The sequence below is a fragment of the Gracilinanus agilis genome, chromosome 3 (assembly GCF_016433145.1).
Source record: "Gracilinanus agilis isolate LMUSP501 chromosome 3, AgileGrace, whole genome shotgun sequence".
NCBI lineage: Eukaryota > Metazoa > Chordata > Mammalia > Didelphimorphia > Didelphidae > Gracilinanus > Gracilinanus agilis.
The window spans coordinates 151,377,475-151,395,904 of record NC_058132.1 but is presented as its reverse complement, the minus strand read 5'-3'; the positions used below and the strand labels follow the sequence as shown (position 1 = coordinate 151,395,904).

At 45.5% G+C, this 18,430-nt stretch overlaps 1 protein-coding gene across 1 annotated transcript; it reads right to left on the bottom strand.

Annotated features, from left to right (window-relative positions):
- Window positions 1–21: 21 nt before the first annotated feature.
- B3GAT1 (beta-1,3-glucuronyltransferase 1) lies at window positions 22–13,007 on the bottom strand. Its single transcript, XM_044668312.1, has 5 exons — window positions 12,845–13,007; window positions 6,174–6,676; window positions 4,843–5,139; window positions 3,632–3,732; window positions 22–2,627 (listed from the first exon to the last, which is right to left on the bottom strand). Exons 1-4 carry the CDS (start codon window positions 12,954–12,956, stop codon window positions 3,646–3,648), a joined length of 999 nt encoding a protein of 332 aa, XP_044524247.1. The 5' UTR covers window positions 12,957–13,007; the 3' UTR covers window positions 22–2,627; window positions 3,632–3,645.
- Between the last annotated feature and the right edge of the window lie 5,423 nt (window positions 13,008–18,430).

Here is an 18,430-nt window from a genome sequence, read left to right as displayed (position 1 = left end):
AACCAGGCGGGCTGAGGGGGATTATGACTGTTAAAAACCATATTTGACTTTTAATTTTTAAAACAAATTAAATACAGTTCAATTAAAACTGAGAAGAGAAGGTGAAGCAGAAGGAGGCTCCCTCCTCTAGCTCAGTCTGTGTTTCTGGGACCTCCCAGGCCCACTGGCATCACTCCCCCTGGGGTGGGGGTCCCCAGGCGAGGGAAGGGACTAGGTTTGGATCCGAAGTGTATAGTCAGGGACATAGTCCTTCTGTTCTACAACAAGCTCATTCCCGAGCAAAGATGAAAGCTGCAATCCACTGGGATTATGATTCTAAATAAATATACATGCAGCTAAAAGAGGACTTTTGGTGAGAACAATGAGACTAGCATCTGGAAATTTTGGAGTGATTTTTTTCAATGTTCTCCCTCCCCCTTTTCAGTTGACTTTTATTTTGCCTGAAAAGGAGGCCTGGGTTTCTGACCAGGTAGGAGATCTGCTTTTGTTACAACCAGCCCAAGCCCAGCCTGAATTGGATTCCTGGGGCTGGTCCCCAGAAAGGGGTGAAATGGTTGTCTCTTGTCCTATCCCAGGCTAAGGCTCGGGCAAACTGTAGTTCAGTCTATCCTGAAGTTTCCTGCTCTTCCTACCCCACCTTCACCCAACAGGAATTATTTCTAAAAGGACTCTCCCCCCACCACAAAAACAAAAAGAAAACCCTAAATTTAAAGAAAAATTTAAATAAAAGCTGTTGGGAAAAGCTCTGATTCATGCTTAGCCCAGTTGCTCCTGTCTCCTGGTTTCCATCTGAAGTGACTTTATATTGAGAGACATTAAAAGTACACCTCAAAATTGGCAGTCATCGCTATTACTTTTAAAATAATAGGAAAATACTGCAAGGCTGTCCCCTTCCCAAATCCCCTCCCAACCCAGGAGTGGGTTATCCATGCCCCTTAGTCCTCAAGAGACACTCAACGGGTTTAAATATGATGTCGGCTGTTAAGGGTTAAGAAAAGTTAGTCTTTTCAAGTAGGATCCCTTCTTTTTCCTTCACTGGGGAGGAAAATTGTGCTTCCAGCTTTCAAGGAGGAGAGGGAAGGAGAGAATGGGAGAGAGAATTTATGGGTGAAAAAGAGATCGGCAGCCAGGAGGACGGGAAGGAAGAAGGAGCAGTTTGGGACGGGGTCCTAACGGAGCAGTCCAGTGGGAGATCCTTTAAGTTCTCCAGACTAAAAACCACAAGCCTAAGGGATGGAAGTTTAATGGAACTGGAGAGGATAAAAAGAGAGCGGGGAGAGTTTTGTTTTTCCTCTGCTAATGAGGGGGCCAGTGAATTTTGGAGATTGGGGGAGCTTAATCCTGCTGCTCCTGGCTCAGTGAGAAGATACATTTTTCTCTCCATTTCATTAAAAAAAATAATCTCCAGCCTATCCTATGTGCTCAGCTCCTCTCTCCCTGTTCACCATCCAGATTATCTTGGCCACTTTCCTTCAGTCCCTGCTATTACTCTGAAGCCCAGAAAATGAAAGGGGCAGGCAATGGTTACAGAGCCACCCATCCTCTAGGCTCAGCCAGAGGGGATCTCAGTTTCATTCTCTGCCACCTTCCTACCCCCAACCCTATTGCCTCCCCACCTTTAGGCACGTATTCCTGATGGATGACTGACTAGTCTCAGGGACTTATAGGGAGAAGGATTCCATGATCTGCTCTAGTCTCCAGCCTTAATGGACCGTCTGTACCCCCTTCCTCTTCCACATCCCTTTCTCCAGCCCAGCTCACGAGGAGGGGCTTGTTGTAGCCCAAGTTCAGCATTTTAGAAGGGTTCCTTGATTTCGTCCTAGTGCAAGAGGAGGCGCCTCCATTGATGCTGGTTCTGAGAAGGGAGAGAAGGTGAGAAGCTAGTCCCATTGCAGCACCCTGAGATAGGTGCCCACCACAGGCTCGGGCCCCCACACAGGGTGAGTCAGGTGCCAAGGTTAAACACAGCCCCAAGTTCTGTAAACATGAACCAAAGAAAAGCCCCCCAGTCCAGAGAGGTATGTCTGATTTTGGAGCAACTTTCAGGTAAGGAGGAGGCAATGGAGAGGTTTCACACTTTCTCTTGGTCATTTCTGGGGTTTTCAAATGCTCTGGCGGTCCTGTGTTGTTGTGCAATGTTATAAATTCCAGCTGCAGTGTAAGGACCCAAGGGAAAGAGAGCACTTCTCCCCTCTGGGTGCCTCCTATTGCTCCCACTAGCTCCCATGCCGAGTGTCATTCAAGTGCTCAGAGTCACAAGCCCGGTGCCAGGATTTTCCCTTTTCTTAGGCCCGTGTGTTGGCTGGGAGATTCTTCCAGGGAATGAATGCTGGGGACCTTGGGCCGTCTCCCCAGGGCTCCTGCTCGGCATCAGCTGAACTCCCCAATTCCCAGGATCTCCCACTCAGGCTCTTGGTCATCTTGGGCAGAAGAGAACGACAGGCCTGGGATTTCTGTGCTTTCGATGATTTTTCTTTCTTCCTTGTGTCCCACCAGGCTTTCTCTGTAGCCTCCAGGATGGAAGGACAAGTGACAGGGATTGCTCAGGAGTCTGCCATGAGGGCCCCCACGGCCAGGGGGAGAGAGAGGCTCTGAGGCCAAGAGCAGGGTCTGTGAGAGGGAGTCTCCTGCAAAGGAGGGAGGAGGAGGAAGTATCTTAGGTGAGTCTGAGTGAGTACCTGCACCCCAATTCTCAAAGCCCAGCCCTTGATTCTCCGAAGTGCTGCCCCATATGGGAAAGGGATCAAAGTTCCAATGAGCTTGGAGGAAGGCCTTTTGTGGCTCTGTGGCTGATATCAATGCACTGTATTATTTAATAATAGTCATGAGAGCTAGAATTTATAGAGCACTTTAAGATCTGCAAAACGCTTTATTAATATCCTATTTCAGTCTGTACAACCACCATGGGAGGTAGGTACTCTCATTATCCTCATTTTACAGATGGGGAAACTGAGGCAAAGAACAATCACATGTCATGGATCACAGAGTCTGAGACAAGCTCTGATCTCAGGTCCTCCCAACTCAAGGTCTAACACTCTCTCTGAGTTGACTTCATTTCCTAGATTCAGAGGCTGACTATGCTAAGGGACAGCTGAGCTTTCTTATGAACGAGGGAGAGAAGAAAGGAAAAGAGAAAGAAGGAGCTTCCTCAAACCTGGACTAGAAAAAGGAGCCCTAAGGTAATCATTCCAAGGAGCTCCTCTCTGGGCTGCAATTCTGCCTCTTGAACGTAGGCCGGATTGGAAGTGAGAGAGAAGGGCAGAGAAAACCCAGGGAAAGTAAGACTATGAGCACACAACCAGAGGACCAGGAGTGGGGGGTCAGGCTCACGGATGAAGATTATTAAGGGGTGCTTAAAGGGTTCAGAGAAGGGGTATCTGCTGAGATGCTGACCTCGGGAGACTAGGCTGTATGGGCTAAGTTCTTCCTGGGGTGAAGTCGGGTGTATGATCTGGCTAAATCCCTTTCCTCTTGACTAACCTCCCTTATTTCAACTTCACTTCCAGTGTAAAGGGCCCCATAGAGAAGGCAGCCCAGATCTGGGGATCTTTGTACTTAGTCCAACCAACCCCCAATCCATTGTACTCCAGCACTCCCTTTCCCTCCCCATTTCCACCTTATTCCCTCATACCTGGGTCCCTTGTGTCAGATCTCCACATTGGGATCAGTGAAGCCTTTTCTCCCCTCGTTCACCAGCACTGGCTTCTCTGTTCGTGTGTGCCAGACGAGGATCTGTGCCAGGAGATGTCATGAGATGGAGACAGGACCAGACATCCTCATTCATCTTCTTACTCATCCCCTACCTCCTGCTATGCCTTCCATCTCAGATGCCTTACTATTATTTCTCCAGTTCCCTTTGTCCTCTTTCTGCTCTGCTCTTCTCTCCCTTCCCCTTCTGACATGTTTTTTCAGGCCCTCCCACCTCTATCCTTACTTCCTTGATTCCCCTTTGCTGACATGTTTGTTTATAACATTAAATGGACATATTAACCTGCTCAGGGCCTCAGAAACAATAAAGCAAAAAGAACCTCCAAGGTCTCTTGTGTGACATGACCCCTCCCCACCCCCAATTCCTCTTGGGATCTGGTTGAGGCATTTTCCAATTCCAGTTCTCAGGAGCAGAAAGTTTTAGGGAAGGGAAATTCTGTAGGCTTCCCAGTCTTAGTCATGAGCCCATTCCAGCTAGAGCAGTTAATAGACTGGAACTTTTCGTATCTTGAGGTGTAGGTGAGTTTGCTAGAGGGGTCACTCCTATCCTTCTCCCTAGGTTTACCCTTTTTCTCTACTTGAATATAGAAGTTGGGTTGTAAGCCATGGACCAGTTTCAGCAACTAGAGCAAGTAATACTGTTTCTTTGTTAGCTCAAAGGATATATATATATGTATATATATATATTTGTATGTTATGTAATAATATCATGTTATATAAAATATGTCAGAGATATGTAATTATATAGGATAATATAGCATATAGCATATATAATATAAATATAATATAAATAATATAATAAACCAATATGTAATATATAATGAAAATAATATATTAATATATGATAAATAATATATATGATAAATAAAATAACAACATGATAAATAATATATATTACTATATCAGTTAAGAGACCTTAGAAGTTCTCAAGTCCAATGCTCCTTTAACTGATGTCAAGTGATTGGCCCAGGGTCACCCAGCTAGTAAGTGGCCGAAGCAGGATTCAAACCCAGGTCTTCCTGAGTCCAAGTTCAGGGCTCAGTTCATTCACTCCGTCACCCTTCCTCTCAGGCCATAGCTCTAGACTACAGCTATTTTATAGGACAATGCCCCAGGATGACAAGTGCCCCCTACCTTGGTGCAGTTGGCAGCCTTGGGCTCCAGGTCATTGAGGGTGACGAGCTCCCGGAGAAGGCTGCTCTCTTGGTAGCCACCTTTGACCCCTCGAAGCTTGAAGTAGGCTTGATTCCGCTGCAGGATGAGCCGAAGGTTGACTGCAAAGCCAGCCATGTCAATGGCAAATGGCCGGTGGGGGTCAAAAACTGTCTTCCAGCCAATTACTTTCCCTGCCCCATTCACCCGAGGTGATTCATACCGAAGGCCTCCCACGAAAGCCACTGGCCACACGGACACCCTTCTTGTGCTTCGCATCTACAATTGGGGAATGAAGGAAAGAGGTGGGGATGGAGTGGAGGATGTAGGGAGGATGCCCCAGTTCTCTGTCCCCTGGTAGGCTCCCCAGCCTAGTGTAACTCACCACCCAATGGCTGTTTATAGGGTCATGGAACTTCAAATGGCCTCAGAAGGTGGTCTGGCTTCCTGCTTCCTTGCCTTGTTCTACAGCCAGCTGGACAGCTGAGGAAGCCTTTGCCCTCTTGGCCTACCCACTAGGTGGCAGAACAGCTAGAGTGCTGGGCTTGGGGTCAGGAAGACTGGAGTTTGAATCCTGCTGCAGACACTGTATGACTGGACAAGCTGCTTAAGCTCTCCCAGCCTCAGTTTCTCTATTTGCAAAATGAGGAAGTTGTACTCAAAGGCCCCAACCATTCCTTTTAGCCCTAAATCTAAGATCCTTTGGGCAAGGACCCCTTTGCTCCCTCTCTCTCTTGTTCTAGCGATCTTGGGATCTTATCTCAACTTAGAGAGGTGGGATGGGGGGATGGGAAGGATTGCAGGGGGGCGGGGGTGGAGCCTCCTCTACAAAGAGCACTGGTCTTCCCAGGCCCAGGAGCATGGGATTAGGGTCCCAGATAAGAATCTCCTGGGAAATGTTCCAGCTTCTAGTTCAAAGCCCAGGCTAGGAGACTCTATCCGAGGTGGGGCAGGGGACCGCAGATGCACTAATTTTCTTCCCCACAACCATAGAGATCTTTTCCTCTCCCACCTCGTTCCTTTGTCTGTTAGCATCCCACCGTACCCTTCCTCATTCCTCACAGTCGGAAAGCAAACGTCCACCGCTCAGCTCCCCTCGGACCCAGGCCACGTCCACTCGCTCCTGGTGGCCCCTACCTTCTTGACTCTTCCTCCACGTCTGGGAAGAATTCCGGGACTCTCTACAACCCCAGCAGAGCCAGCCTCCCATCTTCCTTCCCCCCTCGCTTCTCGCCCGTTCCCCTCCCCCTCCCCTCCCCCTTCCCCTTCCCCCAGAGCCACGCCAGGGGTAGGGGTGGGGTGGCTGTCCCCACCTCCTCAAAGAGTTCCAGGCTGTAGGTGTTGTCGTCGTCAGCAAAGTAGACTACGCCGGGCTGACTGGCATTGCGGGGGAAGGTCTCCCGGAGCCAGCGCAAAGCGAGGTTGCGCTGCATGGTGCCCCGGGGGATGCGGGGGTCCCTGGCGTCCCCTCGCAGCTTGTAGTTCCGGGGCGTCTCCACATGCAGGTGTGTGTAGTTGAGGCCGGTGTCCCGGAGGAGGCGGGCAGTCAGGGGCGTCCGACGCGGCGCGTCCTCCACCACCAGCCAGTGGAGATTTTGTACGTGGAGCAGCGTATTGGCAAGCCGGGTCAGCTCGGCCTTCTGCACTGGGCGGCTGTAGGTAGGGGTGACCACGTGGATGGTGGGCAGGGTGTCCGACCAGGGCGGGGGGCGCGTGTACACGTACTCCGTCCTCACCACCTCCACGATGTCCCGATCAGACATGCAGTACTCCCTGGAGTCCACGCTGGGGTCCCGCCTAGAATCACTCCCATCATCTGAGGAGGAAGGGATAAGAGAAGGGTCATGGAGACCGCAGCTTGTCAGGAAGAGAACTCCAGCGGCAGTCCTGGGGACTTTGGGATGTCAGTCCTCCCTCAGACCGTTAGCACAGATTGTCTTCGGGTCTCCATTGCCTAGTGCTGTGCGGGAGCTCAACAGATGTCTGTAGATTGATCACAGCTTTACCTACATTATCTCACAACAACCTTGTGGGGAAAGCACGAGTGCTATTGTCATCCCCATTTTCCAGGTGAAGAAAACTGAGAGTCAGAGGTTAAGAGCTGGTAAATGTCAGAGGCAGGTCTTAACCTCAGCATTCTTAACTCCATGCCAACAGGCTAGTCCAAACTCCCCACCAATTGCAAGAATCCTTTTTACAGAGTCCCTGATAGATACAACAACAATTTTCCTTTCTCTCTGTCTCTGTTTCTCTGCCTCTGGCTTCTCCCCTTTCTGTCTTTGGCCCCGCCCCCTTTGTCTCCCTCCCTCCTCTCTCTTTTCTTCCTTCCCTCCCTCCTCTCCTCTCCTCTCCTCTTTTTTCCTTCCTTCCTTCCTTCCTTCCTTCCTTCCTTCCTTCCTTCCTTCCTTCCTTCCTTCCTTCCTTCCTTCCTTCCTTCCTTCCTTCCTTCCTTTATTGTGCATTGTTTCCAAGGCAAGAAGAGCAGTAAGGGCCAAGCAGTGGAGGCCAAGTAACTTGCCCAAGGTCACACAGCTAGGAAGTATTTGGGGTCCTGACTCTAGGTTTGGCTCTCAATCCACTAAGACACTTAGCTGCCTCTTCTCTACCTCTAGTAGTGGTGACTGAGCTCATTAGTTATTGGGCAGCGCTGCTTATAAGACAGTTATGCCTTATAAGGAGGGAAATTCTACTCCTATGGACCCTGGTCCTACCCTCTGGAACAATACAGAATATGTTTACTTGCTGCTTCCACGTGGAAGCCGTCTGGTCCTTTCTGTGTTTCCTCATCTCGTTCTCATATAACCATACTGTGATCATTTGATAACCAAATGATAATAACAATGATGCCAGCTAGCATTTATACAGAGGTTATAGTTTGCAAAGCACTTGACAAATATTATGTTTTTATCCTCACAACAATTCTAGAAGGCAGGGACTACTATTATCCCCATTTTATAGATGATGAAACTGAGGCAGAAAGAGGTAAAATGACTTGCTCATGGTCACACAGACAGTAACTATCTGAGGCTAGATTTGAGCTCAGCCCTTCCCGATTCCAGTCTAGCTCTCTACCCACTGCACCAAATTCTCAATGACAAATGATACATGTGTAAAGTAATATGTAAACTTTAAATGATGACATATCAGCCAATAATAAGACAGCTCGTTATACCATTGTACAATCCATATCTTGACCAAAAGGACAGATAATACAAGAGACCTTTGTCAAATGCCTCATTAAATTCCAGATATGTTATGTTTACTGCATTTTTCTAGCAACCCCTTTGAAAGAGGAAATAAAGTTTAGGTGACATCTTAGTGAATCTGCTGAGTCTTAGTCTTTATCATGTTCTTTTCTAAATGTTCCGAGTTTGTCCAAGATTGAGCCTTTGAGGCCCAGAAAAATGAAATCATATGACTTGGGTCACTCAGAAATGGCAGTCAGTATTTAAACTCTCATTCTGTGACTGTCATTACCCTTTCTGGTACACCTCACTACTGCACAATGGGGCTGAGAGAAGGGAGGAGAGCATTCCGATTAAGGGCTTTGGGGTACTTAGAAGGCAAAGGGGTCATTGTTATGAACCTTCTCGGTTATCAAGAATGAGTCATACAAAACTACCTGATTTGATATGGCAGCTTGGTAGCTCGAATAAGCCTGGAATCAGAAAGGCTAGGAGTCAAGGCTGTGTGATCCTGGGTAAGTCACTTAAATCTGCCTCAGTTTCCTCAACTGTAAAATGTCACCTCCCAGGGTCACAAAGTGATGATTAATGGATCAATGCTCCCAGGGAGAGGTTTTACTGAAGTGCCATTGGACTCTGTCTTTAGCCATGCTCTCTCTGTTCAACATTTTTATCAAGGACTAAGATAAAAATATTGAGAGAATGTATCTTAGATGTGCAGGTCATCAACTAAGAAATCAATCCACAGGCATGTATTAAACCCCATACCAGACACCATGTGCCCAATATGTGCCAGGCTCTGTTAGAATCTGGGGTCACACATTCAAAAATGAGACATCTTATGTCCTAGATCAGTGATGGGCAAACTTTTTAAAGAGGGGGCCAAAGGAAAGGAAATGCTCATCTGTCAGTCTGTTTCTAAGGCAACTCTTTCAAATTTTCATTGTATTGTATCCTACTCATTGTATTCTTCAGATTAGGAATAATGTTGTGCCCCAGGGATAGAACATTTCAGGCTCCCCCCCACATCTGGCCCGTGGGCCGTAGTTTGCCCTTCACTGTCCTAGTTGATACACTGGGTAGTAGAACTGGAATGCAGACATGTCTACAGGCTACAATGGTGGGCAGAAGCTAAAGATAAGCAATTTTATAGATAAAAGTATAGGTTTCATTTGGGTTCAAAAGGCTACTTCCCAAATACAGGGCGTGGGGGAGGGCATGATTTGAAAGCATTTCATGTGAGAAGCAGAGGGCCTTTCTTGGATTACTGGCTGCATATGAGTCAGCAGATTGATGTGGTGGCCCAAAAGCTAATTCAGTCTTAAACTGCTGTATTAATATAAGGGTAGTGCCCTGAACAAAGAAGACAATAATATTCTGCCCTGGTTAGGCTGCATCTGGCATTGTCTAGCAATCTGGGCATTATGTTTTAGATTAACTGGAGCATGAAAAGGGGAGCCACATTATGAAGGAACTGGACACCTTATCCCACTTTGCGTGGATGGTTTGGGTGTGTTTATCCTAGAAAAGAGAAGATTGAGGGGGGCACCTGAAAGCCATCGAAATACTTGAAGAGTAATCAAGTGGAAGGTGTCTACTTGTTCTTTGAATTACAAGAAGGTGTAATTAAGAGCCATGGGTGGATTTTTTAGGGAAATGGATTTCGGCTCAAAATTAGGAAAGCTTCCCAACAGTTAGAGCTATGGAAAAGTCGAAGGGGCAATCTCAGGAAAAGAAGTTAAGTTCCTTATCTCTGGAGGCATTCAGGCAGAGACTGGATGACTTTTTGTTGGCAGAGTTGGGGGGAATTAGTGGATAGAGTGCAGATCTGGAGTCAGGAAGCCCTGAGTTCAAATGTGGCTTTAGACTTTTACTAGCTCTGGGACCCTGGGAAGTCACTTAACCTTGTTTGCCTCAGTTTCCTTGTCTCTAAATGAGATGGAGAAGAAAATGGCAAACCATTCCAGTATCTTTATCAAGAAAATCTCAAATGAGGTCATGAAGAGTTAGGCATGATGAAAAATAACTGACCAATAATGAACAAATGGAGAATCATGATTTGAACACAGGTTGGGGTCTCCTTCCAATTCTAAGGAAGTCTCTGAGACTCCAGGTCTTTGTATGTACATATGTATGGGAGGGAAGAGGAAAACAGTTACAAACACATGTGGAAAGATTGCTTTGGGATGCTCAATGGATAAAATAAAAAGTATTAAAAATGTCCCTCATCCCTGGGGGTGATGGACTAAGTACTTAGCTTGGGGTTCAATAGAACTCATCTTTCCCAGCCAACTAGCCCACTTTACCAGACTCCCTTATTTCAGTTCATGGCTCTATCCTTCTCTTAGTAACTGTTTTACACTCTGCTGGAGTGCATCTTATATCCCCAACTAGAATGGCAAGTTCCTTCCGGACTGGGACTTTCTCTCTTTTGTAGCCCAAGCTCCTTAGCCTAGTGCCAATGGAATGAAGGGATTGTCCTTTGCAATTTTTTTTTAAACCCTTGTACTTCGGTGTATTGTCTCATAGGTGGAAGATTGGTAAGGGTGGGCAATGGGGGTCAAGTGACTTGCCCAGGGTCACACAGCTGGGAAGTGGCTGAGGCTGGGTTTGAACCTAGGATCTCCTGTCTCTAGGCCTGACTCTCACTCCACTGAGCTACCCAGCTGCCCCCTTTGCAAATTTTGAAGGTGAAAGGGGTCTCAGATGGAATTATTTTATCCTTAGGGTAATGTGGTGGGTGACTTGGGTGACTCGTAATATTCTCTATATCCTCCTTCGTTCGGTTGAAGGACATGAAAGATATCTAATGAGCTAAATGCTTTTGTGTACCTCTGAAAGCTGTCAGCAATATGAAGTCTTCTTAACTGGTTGAGAGTGAGATTGGGATTGTAAACTGATGTATCCAGGCAATTCATCGTGCTTATCTGGATGATTCCCTAGTCAGCAATATTATTCTGGGGCATAATTACATTCCCTTTTGGGGTAAGAAGGGAGATGAACTCCTGATGTGGATTCAAAACCTATAGCAATCATGAGGGGCTGGACAGAGTGGTTTTATCTCTTCATGACCATATTTACTTGGGCTATGGATCTTTAGCATGTACTTAAAAAACCTCTTAACTTCTGTCTTAATATTAATTCTAAGACAAAAGAGTGGTAAGGGCTAGGCAACTGGGGTTAAGTACCTGAGGCCAGATTTGAACCCAGGTCCTCCTGGGATTGGCACTCTATTCACTGTGCCACCCAGCTATCCTAGCATGTACTTCTAATGACCTTTGGTGAATTATTTCTGATCTGGTATTTTCTTTTCCCTCATAAATCAATCTCTTTGTTTTGACACCAAGATAGTCAGTGCAATGTGCCATAGAGAGTAGAGTACTGAATGTGAAGGCAAGAAGATTGTCTAGGGGCAACTTTAACCTCTGTATGTCTTGGACAACTCCCTAGGATTACCTTCTAAGTCACAGACTGCTAGTGGTTAGCATTACTGGGGGGCAGCTGGGTAGCTCAGTGGATTGAGAGCCAGGCCTTGAGACGAGAGGTCCTAGGTTCAAATCCGGCCTCAGACACTTCCCAGACTAGGCAAGTCACTTGACCCCCATTGCCCACCCTTACCACTCTTCCACCTAGGAGCCAATACACAGAAGTTAAGGGTTTAAAATAAAAAAAATAAAAATAAAAAAAAGCATTACTGGAGGGAGCTCATACCCTGGGAGCTCCTTACATTGTCGAAATTACAGGTCATGGGGTCCATTTCCCTCATTTTACAGATAAGGAAGCTGAGGCCCAGAGGATCTTTCCAAAAGTCACACAGATGGTAGCAAAGCTGGGATTTTAACCAATTTGACTCGAAAGCCAGGATTCTTTCTATGATACCATGCTGCTTCAAGCCATTTAGTAAACTGCAGGATGTGGTATGGCAAGGAAAGAGCTAGCACTAGAATCAGTTATTTAGTTATGGAGGCAGGAATGGAAGAAGGGCTGCATGGCCATTAGGTGTTGAGCAAGACTAAAGGTAGGAAATTTAACAGCATAAAGAGTAGAGCAGGTTAGCAGGGCTTGATACCTTGAGCTGCAGGTTAGAGACAATTGAGGTTTAGAAATTAGTGAAGGAGAAAACCCCTAGGGCTGGAGGCATGGAGGCTCTAGATCAGTGATTCCCAAACTTTTTTGGCCTACCACCCCCTTTCCAGAAAAAATATTACTTAGCCCCCTGGAAATTAATTTTTAAAAAATGTTAATAGCAATTAATAGGAAAGATAAATGCACCTGTGGCCATCGCTGCTCCCATGGATCGCTGCAGCACCCACCAGGGGGTGGTAGCGCCCACTTTGGGAATCACTGATCTAGATGCATCCCAAGGAAGAATAGATGCCCCAATGTCAGCTGATGCCGACCAGGGTGAGTGAAGCCCGAGGTCCAGTGATGTATCCTTCCCAGATATGTAGAGAGCTTTATTGTTGGCACAACCATTTAATAAGTGTTTTTTAATTAAATTTTAAAATTAAATTTAAAAGTGAAGCTAAGGACCTTCAAGGGGGCAGTGATGGCCCTGGGGACTGGCGTAACTGATCCTTAATAAGGGACATGGCATTTGGCCTGAGTGGGTGAGTTGGAGTGGATCAATATAAAGGGTTGCAATTGGGAATGAGGAAAGATTGGAAGAGGAAGGCTATGAAGGGAGGGGGGGCATGTTATTGGAGTTGAGAAGGTTGCATACACATATATACAGACATATGTAATATATATTTATATATAAGTATATATATATATATGGGTGTAATAGCTTCACTCACCCTTGTGCATGGTGAGCAATGGCGCAATGGTGCTCTGATGCCATACGGTGATGAGTAGGGTCCAGGGCAGCACAATGAGCACGATGGCAAGGATGTCCCGTCTCTTCGGCATCTCCAAGGCTGACTGGACCCACAGCTCCTCATTACCTGGGTGGTGGCAAGTCCAGGAGGGAGGAAGTGGTAGCAGCAGAAAGCAGAGAAGGGAGAAGAGAACATGAATGGGCCAAGGAGCCCCAGGATAGAGAGAGACAGAGAAGGGGAAATGTCGGTTTACAGGTCTTACCAGCACTTACAACCCACCCATTGCAGAAGCAGGTTTAGGAAGTCTGGTCAAGCTCGAGTCCAGGGAGAGGGCAGCTGTCCAGGGGGTGAGCTCAGGGCCTCAGGGGGACGGAGGCCTGCAATACAAAGCAAAGGGCCATAGCCAGAGAGCTGTGGAGAAGTCGAGGCCCAGAAAGGAGCGGAGACTTTTTTAGGATACACAGCAATTAGACCAAGCTAACACCAGACCAAAGAGTCTCTCATTGTAGATTTAAGACACTGCAGTGTCTGAGAAGCCTCATTTCCAGGAAGTGCTCTCGTGGGAGAATGACGCAGGCCTGGAAAAGATCGTCAGAGCAGGCTCTCTAGTGTCTTCAATACTAATGTCCAAATATTCCCTGTTGTCCTGAGCAGAGGTCTATACCAGACCAGGACACCAGGCGTCTTCTTGCCAGAAAAGAGTCAGGAGACCCTAAAAACTAGGAACCAAACACAGAGGTTCGGTGGAGGGGAAGCAGTGTGGACGAGTCTTTGAAGAAGCATCTGGAGTTCCCTCCTCTTTGTGATCATCCTCATTCAGATCAATTTAATTCAATATTCGATAAGGCACAAATATTCTCCAGGCCATAGTGCTTGAGGATGTTTAGTTCTTACTTTCAAGGAGCTTACATTCAAATGGAGAAGGTAAGACACAAATTCAAATAACCATAACACAAATGAGAAAATAGATGCCTAGGAAATGGGCAAATAAGTACTGTGGGAGTGCCGAGGAAGGAGAGATGATTGATTTCAAAGAAGGATCAAGGAAGTGGCAGCTGAAAAAACAAATCTGGTTTCGGGGGTACAGGAGATGCAGGGAATAAAAACAGGTATAAGACACAGTCCCTCACCTTGAGAGAGTTACATCTAGATGACAGGACGTGTCAAGGAGGTGCAGAATGATTGAGAAGCGTTCATCAGGTTGTCTGTAATGCTAAAGAAACTTACCTTTTCCCTTTGGCTTTTATGGGCAGGAGAGGTAGGATGGATGTCCCACCTTTCAAGAAGAAGAGGGACAGAAAAAGCCTTCTGCACAGAATCTCAGAGGCCTGAGAATAAGGGACCTTTGAGGTCATGTACTCTAACCCATATCTGAATGAGAAGCTTCTCTACTGGATCCTTGGTCAATAGCTATCTTGTTTCTGCTTGAAGACCTTGAGTGAGGGGGAATCCTCCTGAGACAATGTATTATGCTTTTGAGAAGTTCTAATAATGAGGAGGGTTTTTTTTCCCCTTCTTCTTTGATTAAGCTTTTTGGTTGCAGTAACTTCACCCATTGTTCCTCGTTCAGCCTCCTGAGGCTGACATAATACTATAATAACAAATCAGAGCATAACAAATCCAAACTCTGGTCCACATTATAGTCCTAATTCTGGAGACAGCAATGGTGTCCTCTACCTACCCTCACTCCCATTTCAATTGATCAACTATTTACTCAAGCCTACTATTATATATAAAGCAGAGGTGGTTTGGCATAATCAATAGGTTATGCAGTTTTATTTTCTTATTAAGCATAAATAGCAGAAAAAGATTCCTAGGGATCAGGGAAACATCAAGTCAGGAGTATTCCCAAAGCTCTTAGGGTCAGGAAGACCTTGATATAAATAGATATCAGGTTTGATATATCCTAGCTCTTGAACAAGACCCTTAACACCAGATAACTCTCTAAAACCAGAAGTTGCAGAATAGTTGTTGATCTTTATTAGATGGTATTTCCTCAATGGACAGTTCTTTAGTACCCCTAATGAAATCATAGGTCGAATGATCCCCAAATATATAAGGTATTGTATTAGGCACTGGAGTTACAAAGACAAGGAAGGGATAGTTCCTGGCCTCAGGGACCTTACATTCTACTAGGGCATACAACATATAATTGTTGTTGTTGTTCAGTTGTTTCAGTGATGTCTGACTCTTTGTGACCCCATCTGGGGTTTTCTTGACAAAGATACTGGAGTGTCTTTGCCATTTCCTTCTCCAGCCCATTTTATAGATGAAGAAACAGAGGCAATCAGGGTTAAATGGCTTGCTCAGGATCACCCAGGCTGTAAGTGTCTGAGACCAGATTTGAACTCAGGAAGAAGAGTCTTCCTGACTTCCAGTGCTCTATCCACTGCTCCACCTAGCTGGCTCCATAAAATATAAGCATCTAAGTGAATACAAAGTCCTAAGGGACATCATATTAGAGTCAATAGAAGGCTAGCCAGAGACTCAGAAAGCTGAGTTCTTCAGACACAAATTAAATGTGTGACCATGCATGATTCCATTAGACTATGAGCTCCTTGACAGCAGGGATTTACTTTATGCTTTCTTTGTATCCCTCATACTTAGCATGATGGCCAGTAGAACATAGTAGGCACTTAGTAAATGCTTATTGATAAGTCACTCACTTAACTGTTTAGTGCCTCAAACAACCCTTTAAAATTAAAAATTGCTGGGGAATCACTGATCTGCACTGAATAGAAGAAGTCTCTCCTCTCCTCTTCTTTCCTCTCTTCTCCTCTCTTCTCCTTCCTTCCTTCCTTCCTTACTTCTTTCTATCCTTTCTCCCTCCCTCCCTCCTTCTTTTTATCCTTTCTCCCTCCCTTCTTTCTATCCTTTTTCCCTCCCTCCTTCCTTCTTTCTATCCTTTCTCTCTCCCTCCCTTCTTTCCTTCCTTCTTTCCTGAATTCAGGAGAACCAGGGCAAGTTCTCAATATCTGATCTCATGGCAGCTTTAAATCTTAATTTCAAGAATGATCATTCCTGTCTCAGCCCTTCTCCTTTGTTTTCCCCATTCATTCCCATCCCAAGCAATATTAATGCCAAGCCCTAGTCAAGGTTTGCATTGACTTTCCTCCACTCTGCCTCCAACTTAGCCTAGGAAAGGATTGAATTTCATTAAAATGTGGATAACAGAGGTTATAATTGTATTTTGGTTGCCTTGCACATAGGTAGTTGCTTAATAAATACTAATTGATTGATTGTGTGAATTTAGTAATGGCTATCAGCCCCAGGGAGGAAGGGTAGAAAAGGGGAGAAACTAGAACAAGAGGGGAGAGGTAGACAAAAGAGCCATTGGCTTATGGATTGTACTTCCAAAGTTTTGTCAGTTATGGGCAGCAGAAAACGTAGGACCATATGAATGACCACCACTGTGTCTCTTCTAGTACCAACAGCCAGCAACGAACATTTTTCAGTGACCTAGAGATGGGACTAATGACCTACATCCTCCATAGTTTGTTTATTCATTATATATTTTATTATTATTATTATTATTATTATTTTTTAGGGAAGAAGCACCTTTGGCCTGAGCCCTTAGAATCCTAGGGTCCAACCCTAAGCCCCACACCATCCTACCAGTCCTATCTACATACCAATTTCATAGAACTTCTAGGTATTATATTAGTGGCTGGTGGTTCAAACATTAAGGATATGTTTGTAAGAGCCCATTTTTTTTATTTCTGGGCCTCACCTGGCAGCCCTTTAAAAGATAGAGAAATTGAGGGGAGTCCCATCAATTGGGGAATGATAAACAAGTTGTGGCATATGATTGTGATGGAACACTACTATGCCAAAGAGAATGACAAGCAGGTTAATTAAAACAAACAAACAGATATGGGAAAACCTTCGTTAAAATGACAAAGAGTGAAATGAACAAAGCCAAGAGAACATTATATACAGCAACAGAAATATTGTTTGAAGAATGACTTGTGTATGGCCACCTTCAGAAAAAGAACTGAAAAACAGAAACAAGCAAGAAATAGTTTTATATGTCCATTTTTGGTGTTATATGGTGCCTTCTCTAGTGTGGAGAGGGGAGGGAGAGAGATCCAAAGGATTTATGATGTAACAAAAAATAAATTTTAAAATAAAAAAAAGAAAACCTGATTAAATGGAAAGAGTACTGGATTTGGAATCAGAGTAAGTGGGTTTACATCCTTTCTCTGCCCCTTGCCACCTGTGTGACCTTGGATGAATCACATCACTTTTCTGGTCCCCATTTCCTTCATTGAGAAATGAGGTTGTTGGATTGGGTGACTTCTGACTTTGGGTCTGAGAACCCACGATCCATCCTCAAAAAGCAGAACAAATCTAGGACCTGGTTGTTTCCATGTGTAGACTGGGGAGGCAGAGGAGAGGAAGCATAAGTATTAAAAGGCCAGCAGGCACAAGGAGGGGGTGAGGAGAAGCAGGGGGTACAACGAGGTCACGGAGAGATGATTCACATCCAATCTGTTCTTTTTGGCCAAAGCAACTGATAAGAGGAAGTGGAGGGAGAGAATAGTTCTAAAAATAAACTTAGCAATAAACCCAGTTGTGTATTAATTACTCTGGAAGCCATTACTGCTTGAAAACCCCATAACTTTAATGGAGGCTATTATAAGTATAGTAGCAAAATCGTGGAGCTAATTACCAGGCTGTTATTAAGCTGAAACGAAAGAACTACCTTGCCTGTCAGGCAGCCAGTGCCAGCAAGGAGCCAAGGTCTGGTAAACCACTTTCTGAGACAAATATCTGAGCCCTTAATGCCCCTCCTCAGAAGGTGTGAAGTTCTGGAAACCCAGGACAGGTCAGAGGGTTTAGGTAAAGAATGGAGTGACCCAATCTGTCCTAAGACTTGGGTTTTTCAGTCAGCCAAGCAATCATTTATTAAAAGTGCCTACGGGGCAGCTGGGTAGCTCAGTGGATTGAGAGTCAGGCCTAGAGACGGGAGGTCCTAGGTTCAAACCCGGCCTCAGCCACTTCCCAGCTGTGTGACCCTGGGCAAGTCACTTGACCCCCATTGCCCACCCTTACCAATCTTCCACCTATGAGACAATACACCAAAGTACAAGGGTTTAAAAAAATGCCTACTATGTGCCAAGCCCTGGATATGCCAAGAAAGGTAAAAAGTTCCTGTTTTCAAGAAGCTTACAATCTAATAGAGGAGACACCAGGCAAATGGCTATGTTTGGTATGTACAAGATAAGTGGCTGAGGGAAGTTACTGACATTAAGGAGGACTGGGAAAGGCTTCTCAGAGAAGGTGGGATTTTAGTTGGGACTTGAAGGAAGCCAAGGAAATTAGGAAGCTGAGATGAAAAGAGAGAGTTCCAGGCTGCCTGTGACCTGACCTTATTTGGTGGGGGTCAGGGGGAGATGGGTGGTCTTTCCTAGAGTAGTGTCTCTTAGTTCAGGTCATCTCTCCATCTTGTGGGCTCAGGTTTGTCTTCCTGAGGATTGTGGCTCATCCCAAAGGTTCAACATAGGAACAAATGGTAAGCTTGGGAACAAGAAACTTTTATGATAAATGCAAAGGTTTTTTTCT